We start from the raw sequence: 12886 nt of genomic DNA, 5'->3' as shown, positions 1-12886 counted from the left end.
TTATTTAAGTACATTTATTTTTATATATTTATTTTGGAATGCTTTAAAGACATTTGGCATAGATAAATGAACTTTAGTTTTTATAAAATTAATTTACTATTTTGTAATATCTATTCAGTTTTATTTATGTATATTATAATTTAAAAGCATTTATTTTAATTTTTTTAATCCGTTTAATTGAGGATTTAATTTAAAGAAATATAGGATTTCTGAATGAATTTAAATTGTACTAAAATGTGTGTAGTATTTTTCTTAATTTAATTGGCGGTTACTTAGAAAAACTTATTCGATTTCAATATAACATAATTTTGTTCAATTTAATTTAATTTAACTTAATTTATTTTCTATTTAATTTTTTTTATGTTTTCTGATAATAATTTGGGTTTTACGGTTAAATACGGTTAGATATTTTATTTTGAATAATAGTTTAAATTATTTCATTTCTGTCTTCCAACGTTTCGCGTCTTCTTTAAGAATGGTATATTTGAACTTAAATTGTACTAAAATGTGTGTATTATTATTTTTTTTCATTAATTTGGAGGTTATTTAGAATAACTTATTATATTTTAATATAACATATATTTTAATTAATATTAAGAACTTTTCATTTAATTTTAGTTTCAATAAATGAATATAAATTAAATTTTGTTCAATTTAATTTGATTTAATTTATTTTCTATTTAACGTTTTTTAAATATATTCTGGTATTAATTTGGGTTTTTAAGGTTCGATATTTTAATTTGAATATAAGTTTAAATTATTCCATTGAGGTAATATTTTCTTTTGTATGATTGCATTTTATTAAACTTTATTTTCGTTAGCTTATTTCAAGCTAACACACACAACATTTAAAACAAATGCAGAAAATAATCAATTTTTTTAGATAATAGCTTTCCTATTATCGAAATCACAGATAATTTTAATTTAATTAGGGACTTAATTTAATTTAATATTTTTGTGTTACCTACTTTTTTTTTAATATTTCATATTGTATCAAAAAGAAATAGTTAGACCCATCACTTTTTTAGGGTAATCCGGTCACTTCTTATAGCCCACTCACATTAGGCTTGCAATCTACTAAAAGTGGATTTCAAAACCCTTTTTTTTAGTTTGAAAGTGTAATTTAAATGAGGTATTAGAGTTTTCATATAAGAATTCGGAATAATTCAACATTTTTCTAATAATATAATATACTTTAGATTAGACTAAGTAGTTTTAAGTGTAATGAACTTAACTGTAGTTAAAATTTTACTATAACTTGCAGACCCTATTTTGTTCGGTGTGAAGGGTTTCAATGGTTTGTGCGAAAGTCTAGTTTGGATTACACAAATAGTACCTGGTTTAGGATTTCCTGCAAATTGTACTTTGAATTTAGCTTTTTCACCTACTGCAGCACGGCAATCGTGCATTTCATTTACAAGCGATGGCGAGCATTTAGCAGCTAGAAGCGGCACATTTATTTGTTTTTAAAGCGGAAAAAAAGAAAAAAAAAGAAAATATATATTGAATTATTACTAAACTAATTGCATTACATTCTACAAGGAAAATGAAGTGCTCTGATAATTCTTGTACAGTAACAATACGAGGGAAAGGATTTGTGCATGAAGAAAGAGTAAAATATGTTTTTTGTTGTACTTACGTGATAGATACTATTACTTTTAGGTATAGTTTGTTATTCATGTTTGGATATTGAATTATTATATTGGCGAATAACATCGAATGATATTGAAATTACGAAAAATAACATTGAAGGTGAAAAGAGTTGAAAAGTATTATAAATTAAAAAAAAAAAAAACAATGGAACTTAACAGGGTTTACATCTAAACATGGAAGCCATACTTCAATTTTCTAAACTCTATTGATATAATTTATTATGTTTATATTAGGTACCCTAACCACTTGAACTGATGGAAATATATAGAGTGTGGCTGATTCCAACAAACTTCTAAACCGCTATTCTGATATCTGAAAATTTATTCCAGTGACAGTTGTTTACAAGCTTACAAAAGCATTTGGAACTATTTCATACATTCAAGAAGAAAATTATTCGTGATGGAATCCAAGCGTGATAGTGTGATTTCAAAATTAGACTGGAAAACCACACATGGCTGTTATAAGAGCCTTTCAGCATTTAAATGTGAATAAGAGATCTGTCTCTCTTATCATTGATCGTTACCGTCATACTGGCAGTATTGCAACGCGTCTAAAAAGGGGACGAAATAACGGTCATAACACCAAAAATGATACGAAAAGTGAAGGCCAAATTTAAGCGATATACAAGCCTTAGTGATAGAATACTTGCTCGTGATCTGAACTTATTGCAAGAAGGGATGCAAAACATTTGTAAAAGAATCTTGGACTAAAACCAATGAAGTTCCAAAAAAGAGCAATAGCTCACCGAGACACCAAAAATGTAGACTGGAAAGAGCCAAGGAGTTGCTTTGTTTGACCGAAAATGGCCAGTTTCCGATTTGGGTTTTCTGCGATTAGAAGCCATTCCAAATTGAGCAGTTTAGGAATAAACATAATGATAGGCGTTTTCAGCCTTGGATTATCCCCTCTCAATAATATTGTTGATATTTCTTTCAAGGTCAAGTTTCAAAGCATACCTACGTCTAAAAAGGGGACGAAAAAATAACGGTAATAACACCAAAAATGATACGAAAAGTGAAGGCCAAATTTAAGCGATATACAAGCCTTAGTGATAGAATACTTGCTCGTGATCTGAAGTTATTGCAAGATGCAAAACATTTGTAAAAGAATCTTGGACTAAAACCAATGAAGTTCCAAAAAAGAGCAATAGCTCACCGAGACACCAAAAATGTAGACTGGAAAGAGCCAAGGAGTTGCTTTGTTTGACCGAAAATGGCCAGTTTCCGATTTGGGTTTTCTGCGATTAGAAGCCATTCCAAATTGAGCAGTTTAGGAATAAACATAATGATAGGCGTTTTCAGCCTTGGATTATCCCCTCTCAATAATATTGTTGATATTTCTTTCAAGGTCAAGTTTCAAAGCATACCTACGTGGTTTCAGCGCAATGTGAAACGCCGTTCGAACTCATCTATAACAAAGGGGTCTCTTGCCATTGAGCTAAATATACAATCGTATTGGCAGTACTCATTGATAAGAGAGAAGTTTATCACTTGTGCTACAACAATGAACTGAATACCTAATCTAACAGGTTGGCTGATAAGTCTCCGGTCTGACACATAGATTGCGTCGCTAGTATTAAATGCAACCTTCAAATGATTCGTGTCAAAATTTGACGTCTGTAAGTCAAGTTTGGGAGATAGAGCGTCTTTTGTGAAGCAACTTTTGTTATTGTGAAAAAAATGGAAAAAAGGAATTTCGTGTTTTGATAAAATACTGTTTTCTGAAGGAAAAAAATACGGTGGAAGCAAAAACTTGGCTTGATAATGAGTTTCCGGACTCTGCCCCAGGGAAATCAACAATAATTGATTGGTATGCAAAATTCAAGCGTGGTGAAATGAGCACGGAGGACGGTGAACGCAGTGGACGCCCGAAAGAGGTGGTTACCGACGAAAACATCAAAAAAATCCACAAAATGATTTTGAATGACCGTAAAATGAAGTTGATCGAGATAGCAGAGACCTTAAAGATATCAAAGGAACGTGTTGGTCATATTATTCATCAATATTTGGATATGCGGAAGCTCTGTGCAAAATGGGTGCCGCGCGAGCTCACATTTGACCAAAAACAACAACGTGTTGATGATTCTGAGCGGTGTTTGCAGCTGTTAACTCGTAATACACCCGAGTTTTTCCGTCGATATGTGACAATGGATGAAACATGGCTCCATCACTACACTCCTGAGTCCAATAGACAGTCGGCTGAGTGGACAGCGACGGGTGAACCGAAGCGTCTCCGAAGCGTGGAAAGACTCAAAAGTCCGCTGGCAAAGTAATGGCCTCTGTTTTTTGGGATGCGCATGGAATAATTTTTATCGATTATCTTGAGAAGGGAAAAAACATCAACAGTGACTATTATATGGCGTTATTGGAGCGTTTGAAGGTCGAAATCGCGGCAAAACGGCCCCATATGAAGAAGAAAAAAGTGTTGTTCCACCAAGACAACGCACCGTGCCACAAGTCATTGAGAACGATGGCAAAAATGCATGATTTGTGCTTCGAATTGCTTCCCCACCCACCGTATTCTCCAGATCTGGCCGCCAGCGACTTTTTCTTGTTCTCAGACCTCAAAAGGTTGCTTGCAGGGAAAAAATTTGGCTGCAATGACGAGGTGATCGCCGAAACTGAGGCCTATTTTGAGGCAAAACCGAAGGAGTACTACCAAAATGGTATCAAAAAATTGGAAGGTCGTTATAATCGTTGTATCGCTCTTGAAGGGAACTATGTTGAATAATAATAAAGGAATTTTGACAAAAAAATGTGTTTTTCTTTGTTAGACCGGGGACTTATCAGCCAACCTGTTTACCAAATGATCGGATTTTCTTTCCAAAGAGGTCAAAATTTACACCTTCAATTGGCCGGCAGAACTCAAGCGCCGACAATGGTAATGGTGTGGATTTTAACGGACAATGGTCAATATTCAATAATATTCATCACCTGGTTGGGTCAAAGCAAATGCAGAATATTATAGGAAATACATCCTAAAGGCAATATGTACGCGTTATCCCAGAATGGCGTAAAAGGCAATGGCCGCCAAAATCTCCGGATCTCAATCGGTTAGACTTCTGCACCTGGGGCCTTTTTGAGAGTAAGGTCGGCCCTATAAAACACCAAATTGTCTATCATCTCAAGACGGCGCTTCGCCTGGAATGGACCAAAATACCACAGAGCCACTGTCGTGCAGTCTGTGATGGCTTTGTCTTTCGAAGGCCATAAATCGTATCACAGATAGGCAATTCGAACAAATCTGAAATTCGTTGTTATTGCCGACATTTTTTGCTTTTGAAAAATAAAATTATAATAATTAAACATAAAAAATATAGGCTTTTATTACATATCAGTCACCGTTTATAGGTCTTGATCTTAAGTTCGGTGTAGTTCCTTGGATCTGGAAAATCTGCAAATTCATCTGTGTTTTGGATTTTCAATGTGAAAAACGAACACAGTACCGGCCTTTAGGTTAGGTAAGTTTTGCTCCCCTAACGTATGCTTCTTTCCCATTAAATTTGGATAAAATCTCTATGACAAATAAGGTAATAAATAATAATAAAAACAGCTAATATTTTCCTGCTTTTATTATTGCTTAAGTAAGCGACAGAATTATTCTATTGGATAATTTTCTGCTAGGTTGTTTCTTTTCTCCGAACCGAAATTTTAACCTAATGAGTTTCCCTTATGTCTTTTGACAATAATAAAATCAGGACCGAAATTATATCGCTTTAGTAAGGGATGGGATTCTTATATAGGAACATTTTCTGTTAGTTTTTATTTTTATCATTAAAGATTTTTTCTTAACTGATAAAAAAACCGCCACTCATGATCATTACGGCAAATTCTCGTTTGTATTGGGTATTTTCTTTGGCCACAATTTAGTTTCAGAAAAAATTGTACCTTCGACTAAAAACATGTTTGTCTGTTTAACTCCTTGGGATTTGCTAAGCACATATTTAATACACAAAAAATCTACTATAATATTTTTATTTAATACATATGAATATAGCAAATGTTATAGATGGTAGGTATAAATTGGTGTGGTATTATATGAAAGTCACTATTATCAGGTCAAGGATAAAGGTTCTAAAACTCCTTTTTTTATAGTAAAAACAATATTATCCTTTCGAGATCTCAAAAAAAAAAAAAAAAATCACCATTAGTATATGGGATAGTTTTGGACCAAAACTATGCAAAAAATATTAGATTTGGGGGTTAGTAAATTTTGAAAACGATATAATATACATATGTATATAGAAAGAAATCAATTTTGTTAGTAAAAATTTGGAAAAAATATAAGTAGCAATAAATAATTTAAAAAAGTATTCTCTAATAATATTAATCGTATATAAACTACTTCACAATTTATTTATAATTAAATATAAGGGTACACAATATATTCTAATAAATAAATTAATTAATATAAATATAATGGCGTATACTTTCTATTTTTCTAATTTCTCTGAAAAGGAATGGCTATTGTGGGGGGATGGGTCAAATTATCCAAGAGGAGTTTTCTATAAAACAATGTGCGTTTTTATTAATATTAATAAACAATCTACTCAAGAGGATATAAACTGAAGAGCTTTAGACCTTTTGTGAGGGGTGCGCTTTTAGTTAAGGGAAAGAGGCGCATGTCAATATCACAACAGGCAAATCAGTTATACATTACAAGGATTTGATATAATATTAAGGTTGATTTATATATAAAAAATATATATATTTTTTTGGTAGAACAATATATATGAATATATTTATATAAAACGGCACATATTGTGGACACACTTTGTTTGATTATAAAAAGAGAAAGACACAAAAACAGGGGAATAGAGTATGAATAGTACGAAGACATCAATGGATTGGGTAAATATTATAAGAGATTCAGAGAATAGACACACAGAGAGAGACAGAGTGACATAGAGAGAGAGACAGAGAAGACAGAGTGAACTTTTATGTTCGTATTAAAACACATATACACAAAGGGGATTACAATTATTCATCATCATCAATGAAAGGACTCTTTAAATACAACACATTTAAAGATTTAGAACATTCGTCCCATATAAAAGGGACTAAATTTTAGACAATTTTGGACTTACCTTTCAGAGCCTTTTGCATTTCTTCCATATGAGTCACCCATTCTGGTTTGCGATAATCCTTGGATCCAACGATGCCTAATACGTTGTGGTGATGATGACGACGATTATGTTGAATGGCAAGTTAAATAAAATATATGTAAATAATTATTAGTTATTCATATTTTCATAAAAATGATCTATATTCATTATTTTAAATAGAGTGTATCCTAAACTTCATAAAAAAAAGTGTAAAATTGTGTAGTAAAATGTATTGAGGGATTTTTTGGGGGATTTTATATACAAAGGAAAGGATAGAAAATTTGAAGGATTAATATTCCCTGCTGGAATGCTGCAAAAGAGTTTATATTAAAATTTATAATAAAATACTCTTAATTAATAAGAAAAGAAAAACTGTAGAACAATTATACAATAAATACAATAATAATAATACTTTTGTGTTTTCAATAGCAATACCTTCTACGGTAAAGAGTGCCGTTGTTACGGCCACACCCAATGGATTGTGAGCCTCAAAACTAATTGTACCCACATCATCGGGATAAATGTTGTTGATGACCAGCACTGATGTGCCATCTTCGAAATTTTCGATTTGATATTCCTCGGAAGCGAATATCTCCTCGTCGTCGCGCAGCCATTTGACTTTTGGCTTTGGTTTGCCAATAACTTTGACTTCCAATTTGGCTAGTTCACCCTCTTTGGGTTCGATTTTTTCGGGTAATTTCTTAACTATTTTCGGTGGTTTGTCTTCTTCGATTGACTGCGAAAGAGGAAAATTTTATTATTTGTTGATTCAATAATGATGAAATCGTTTTGCATATATATTCTTCACCATTTTTTTATTGTAATAAATATATATTGGGTAGAAGAAATGGTATTTTTTCTAATTCGTATAAAACTTTTACTTATATATTTTTTATATCTACATATAAAAATGTTTTCTCTGATTCAATCTCGAATTAAATTTATTACAATTATTATTTTAATTGAAATTACTTCAATCAAGAAATCGATGGTATCACTCACAGAAATAATTAGAAATAAAAATTATACTTGATTAAAAATATAAATTGATTCCTTTTACCTATGCTTAATTTTAATTTTTTAATTGACACAATAAAAAGTGTAACTGATTTTGATTGCAAACCGTAATCGATTTTTTAATTGAGCCATTAAATTATATATTATATTTTTGTTGCTTTATAATTACCCAGCAAAAAAACGTCGCCAGCAAAAAATGTAATGAAAATGTTCTTTTTGTATACGGAAGTGGTGCAAAATTGACGCAGAAGCGATGATTTTAACATGGGCTTGTCATAGGACGGAAGTTCTCCATATCAACATCCGTTGCAGTGAATTTGCATCACTTCTTTAGGTGTGATCCGAATTCAATGTTTTGGATGTAAATTAAAAAATTCTGTGACATTTTGTCAAATAAATAATTTTTATAATTTTTTATAATTTTTAATGGATTCTAATGCTTGTCTGAAACATTTGACCTCAAATATTTTCAAAAATTCACAATTTTTTCAGATTGGATTTAGAAGTTTTTTCAACAAAATTTAAATGATTTGTACAATTTTATGAATTCTTATTCTGTTTTTAACCTATTTGAAACAAAAAAAGTTAAAATTACCCATTAAAAGTATGAAAAATGCATGTTATAAAAAATTGACTGAAAGAACTTCCTGGGTAGTTAAAATAAAGAGTGCATCCGCTGGAAGTGCTTATAAAGTTGCGCCCTTGGAAGAACTTCCAAATTTTTTTGCTGGGTATTTCATAATTTGGTGAAATTATTTTCTTGTAGTTTTATAAGAGTTAATATGATTTAGTTCTTCCCAGCAAAAAAGCGTTGCCAAAAAAGTAGTGAAAATGTTCTTTTTGGATACGGAAGTGGTGTAAAATTGGCGCAGAAGCGATGCATTTAACATGCACACAAAAAAATATGACAAGAATATTTTCAATTGAAATCTTGATTGAAGTTGACAATTTTTTCAGTTAATAATTAATTGATACGATTAGCTTTTTAATCAAGATAGAAACATTATGTTAATTAAGTCAAAGATTGAAAATTTTAAAATTTTTAATTAAAAAATTAATTGTTAGAATTAACATAACTTTTTAATCAAACTCGAAGACTAAGTCAATGAAAAAGGTGATAGAATTTTATTTTATGTTTAATTAAGAATTTATTTCAAAAATTAAAAATTTTATGTGTGGGTTTGACACTGTATATGGATGACTTCTTAATGTGTGGTCCGAATTCAGTGCGTGGCCAAATATCTAATTTATATAAATTTTTTAAAATAATTTTTGATGCATTCTAATGCTCGTCTGAAACCTTTGACCTCAAATATTGTGAAATTTAGCATTTTTTTTGACAAAGTTTAAATAATTTGTACTATTTTATTAATGTGTACTCTGTTATTAAACTATTTGAAACAAAAAAATTAAAATTACTTTATACAAATATGGAAACTTCCTGTGTGGTTAAAATAAAGAATATCTTTGGGAGGGCAATGTTGCAAGTGCTTTTAAAGTTGTGCCTTTAGAACAACTTCCAATTTTTTTACTGGGTTATGTAGTTTTCAGTATATATTCATAGTTGGATTTTTCTTTGGATTTGAGTAAAAATTTAATGAGCTAAAGAAAATTATGTATTTATAAAAACCAATTATTTCCAAGCAAAAATTTCAATTATATTTTAAATTGAAATATGTTTTATTTAACTAAAATATTAATTGGGACAATTAATATTTTAATAAAACAAAAAAACTAAAAAATATTGATTTTCTAAACTGAATTAACTTATTAATTTGATTAAAAATATACTTGAAAAGGTTTATTATTTAATTGGTGACGTTTTCAGTTACAAATAACTTTTTAATTCGAAATATTCTGGTGATATTGCTTTTTGTATATAATGAATTCTTTTGAACTAAATATGTGGCCACTTTTTGACATTCCGCTAGAGGTGTTATTCCAATTTTGCACCACTTCTGTATCCAAAAACAAAATTTTCATTGTTTTTCTGGCTACGTTTTAGTCTTCCAAATTGGGTTGGTATTTCAAATTGGTTACAGGATAATTGCCACAAGGACAAAGCATTAGCCATGTGTGTTAAGATCGGTTAATATGGTTATATCATCCTAATAATATCATCCTAATAATGGGCGAAACATCAGTCACCTAACATGTACCCCCTTACGTATACGTATTGCTTTGACAAAGATATTAATAATACGCCCGTTAGTTCCCTGTTTTTTATATCAAATTAGAAGGAAAAAGAAATAGGTGGCGTATTATTAATACCTTTGTGAAAGGAATATGTATACGTATGGGGGCTATTAATTAATAAAATAAAGAAAAAATTGGGAATGAAATATCCTATATACACATTTCAAGATGGAAAGAAAAATTAGAAAATTATTGACTATTTTGTCAGAAATTAGAATTGAGAAAATTAGTATTTGGTTGCGTGAAAGTTTTTGTTTTTTTTATGGGGAGTTCATGTTGTTCGATTAATTCAAATCAATAAAATTTACACAATGAAAAAAAAAACAAAAAAATTAACTACAATAAATGAATTCCCATACTTTTGTTTTTTGGGGTAATTGGAAGGATTTTTAAAGTGAAATAAATTACAATTTTCATCGAAATCGTTTTCAAGTATAACTATTTTTTTTTATTACAAAAACATTGCCACTCGTAGTTGATGTTAGCATTGATGGGCCTTTGCAATTAAAGCCATAAATTATTTGTTCTCTGTATTTAGGATAGTGTTTTCGGTTATCAATTCCACTATGAGCGATGGTGTAGTAAAATTTATTAAGTTGGTTAAATATTTTGGTATTGCCCTAAAACTAAAACTAAATTTTTAATTGAAAAAAAAAAAAAAAAAACAAAATGAAATTTTTTATATAATTAAATTAAATTAAATTAAATAAATAATAGAATGAATCAGTACACGTTGTACTGTATTTATATTTAATTTATATGATCATCTATAATTATCGTTTCCGGGATTGAGTTAATGTCAAATTAAAAATTAAGAACTTTAAAATTGTGACCGAACGCAAAACTTGTTTTGTTCTCTGTAAGATAGTGCTTTTATTAAGCAATTCCACTTTGAAATGGTAATGGTGTAGAATATATTTAAAAATATATAATCAGTAATTATAGTTACCCTATCTAATAGGTCATCTTCAGAACCAGTCATTTCAGAATCGGGGATATATTCAAATGCTATATAAAAAAGACAAATCAATAAAACAAAGTTTTTACTTAATAAATTTGCTTATATAATTTAATATATTAAGTTGTTCATAAAAAACAGACATTTAGCAAAAAATAATTAAAATACACAGAGTAAGAGAAGTGATGAAATAATGTGAGAAAAATATCATGCTATAGAAGAAAGTTGGAAATCCAAGGATGCGGACGATTGGACATAAGTAGACACAATAGAGTAGAACAGTGTAGTGAGTGATTTTTGAGGCCAGAAAGGAACCATGCTTTCTGTTACCTTCCCAAGTGGGTTAGTAAAACAAAAAAAAAAAAAAACATAACAAGAGTCCTCTTAATTTCTTAGCGAAAAAAGAAAAAAATATTTTACAAAAAAAAAAAAAAACTAGATAGAAGTTGTCAACGTTAAATTTGATCCCAAATGGACATTTTTTGTTTGTTAGAAATTTTATAAATATTGATTTCATTTCAGTGCAATAATCTAAGTTTTTAGTATTGCTTATTTTGAAGATTTTTGTTTTGGTTTTCTGTGGCCAGAGACTATAAAATGTACCTTGAATCTTAACTGTTGTTTTGGTTATGGTCTCGCCAATCTTGTTTGTAGCTACACATTTATATTCGCCTTGATTTTCGGGGAAAACTTCGGTTATCTCGAGCTGACATTTGCCCTTGGAATCTTGTGAGATATGTGTCTCTTTGGTCTCCACCACCTTCTCTTCGTTGTGATACCAGGCAACCCTGGGTGTGGGTTTGCCCACAACCTGGCAGGTCAGTAATAGAGGTTCGCCATCCATTACTTCGACGGGTTTGATCAGTTCCTCCACAAAACGTGGCGACTCGAACTCCTCTGCCTCTTCCTGAGGAGCTTCTTCGAGCATTTTTACGGTAGCCGTCGATGTTACAGAACCTCCAATATTTTCTGCTCTACATGTATAGGGACCAGTAAACTTCGGTTTGAAATGCTCTATCAGAAGTGTCGATTTGTTATCCTTGGAGACAATGCGACACTCATTGGAGCTGGTAATGGCTTCGTTGTTGACAAACCATTGGAATGAGGACAAAGGCTCTGACTCAACAACGGCCTCCAATAAGGCTACCTCGTTTTCTCCAAAGAATTTCGGTTCCAATGGCTGTATGAAGCGTGGAGCTTTGACATTTTTATCGATTGGCATATCCGACACTGTAACAGAGCCCGAGGCTTTAGCTTCACCCACTTTATTGGTGGCTGATACCTCATATTTACCAGTACGCTTGCGTGTCATGTTAACAATTTTAATTGTGGTGGTAGTTTCGGTGGTTTCAATGGTTACATCTTCATTGATTTCAATTTCACGGCCATTGCGACACCACTTGATTTGTGGCTTAGGCATGCCATCGTATTTGGCCTCAAACAGAAGAGTTCCTCCATGTGGTACCACTAAAGCGCTGAGTGGCGTAATAGTGGGAGCCTTTAGTAATTCCTTTGGTTTTTCTTCATCAACTTGACTCAAAATATTGGCATTTCCAATGGCTCGACCGAATGGATTGAGGGCTTGTACGGAATATACAACAGCTTCATTGGCTGGTGGATTGATAACTTCAAGGGCCACATCACCGGTCTCTTCGTTGTAGAACATCTGTACAGTCTCGCTAGGCAGAACTTCTTCCACGCCACGATACCATTTGACCTGGGGCATAGGTTTGCCAGTCACTTGGCAGGTTACCTTTACCTTTAGGCGCTCTGGCGTCTCTTCGGTGAACTCGATTTTCAATGGTTTAGTGAATTGTGGTGGAATGCCCTGTTCTTTTTCTATAGTGTGTGTGTCGATAGTTGTATATATGGAAATTTGAAAAGTATGAAAATTTTGAAAAGGTCAGGATGACTTAACAAAACAACAACAACAAAAAACAAAATTATATAATCCTAAA

At 31.4% G+C, this 12886-nt stretch overlaps 1 protein-coding gene across 3 annotated transcripts in view; it reads right to left on the bottom strand.

Moving 5' to 3' along the window:
• sls (sallimus) overlaps window positions 1-12886 on the bottom strand; it is a 173818-nt gene that overhangs the window by 75379 nt on the left and 85553 nt on the right. For 2 of the 3 annotated variants that reach the window (XM_075303986.1, XM_075303989.1), the window contains exons 15-18: window positions 11532-12767; window positions 10920-10978; window positions 7193-7493; window positions 6740-6814 (exon numbers count right to left, since the gene is read on the bottom strand). In XM_075303986.1, the coding sequence (XP_075160101.1) occupies window positions 6740-6814; window positions 7193-7493; window positions 10920-10978; window positions 11532-12767 (1671 nt within the window). The remainder of the gene's footprint in view (window positions 1-6739; window positions 6815-7192; window positions 7494-10919; window positions 10979-11531; window positions 12768-12886) is intronic. The other variant, XM_075303987.1, reaches the window with a different exon arrangement.

The sequence above is a fragment of the Haematobia irritans genome, chromosome 4 (genome assembly GCF_050003625.1).
Source record: "Haematobia irritans isolate KBUSLIRL chromosome 4, ASM5000362v1, whole genome shotgun sequence".
Lineage (NCBI taxonomy): Eukaryota > Metazoa > Arthropoda > Insecta > Diptera > Muscidae > Haematobia > Haematobia irritans.
Note: the sequence above shows the minus strand (reverse complement) of the source record. Positions and strands in the feature narration are given on the sequence as shown.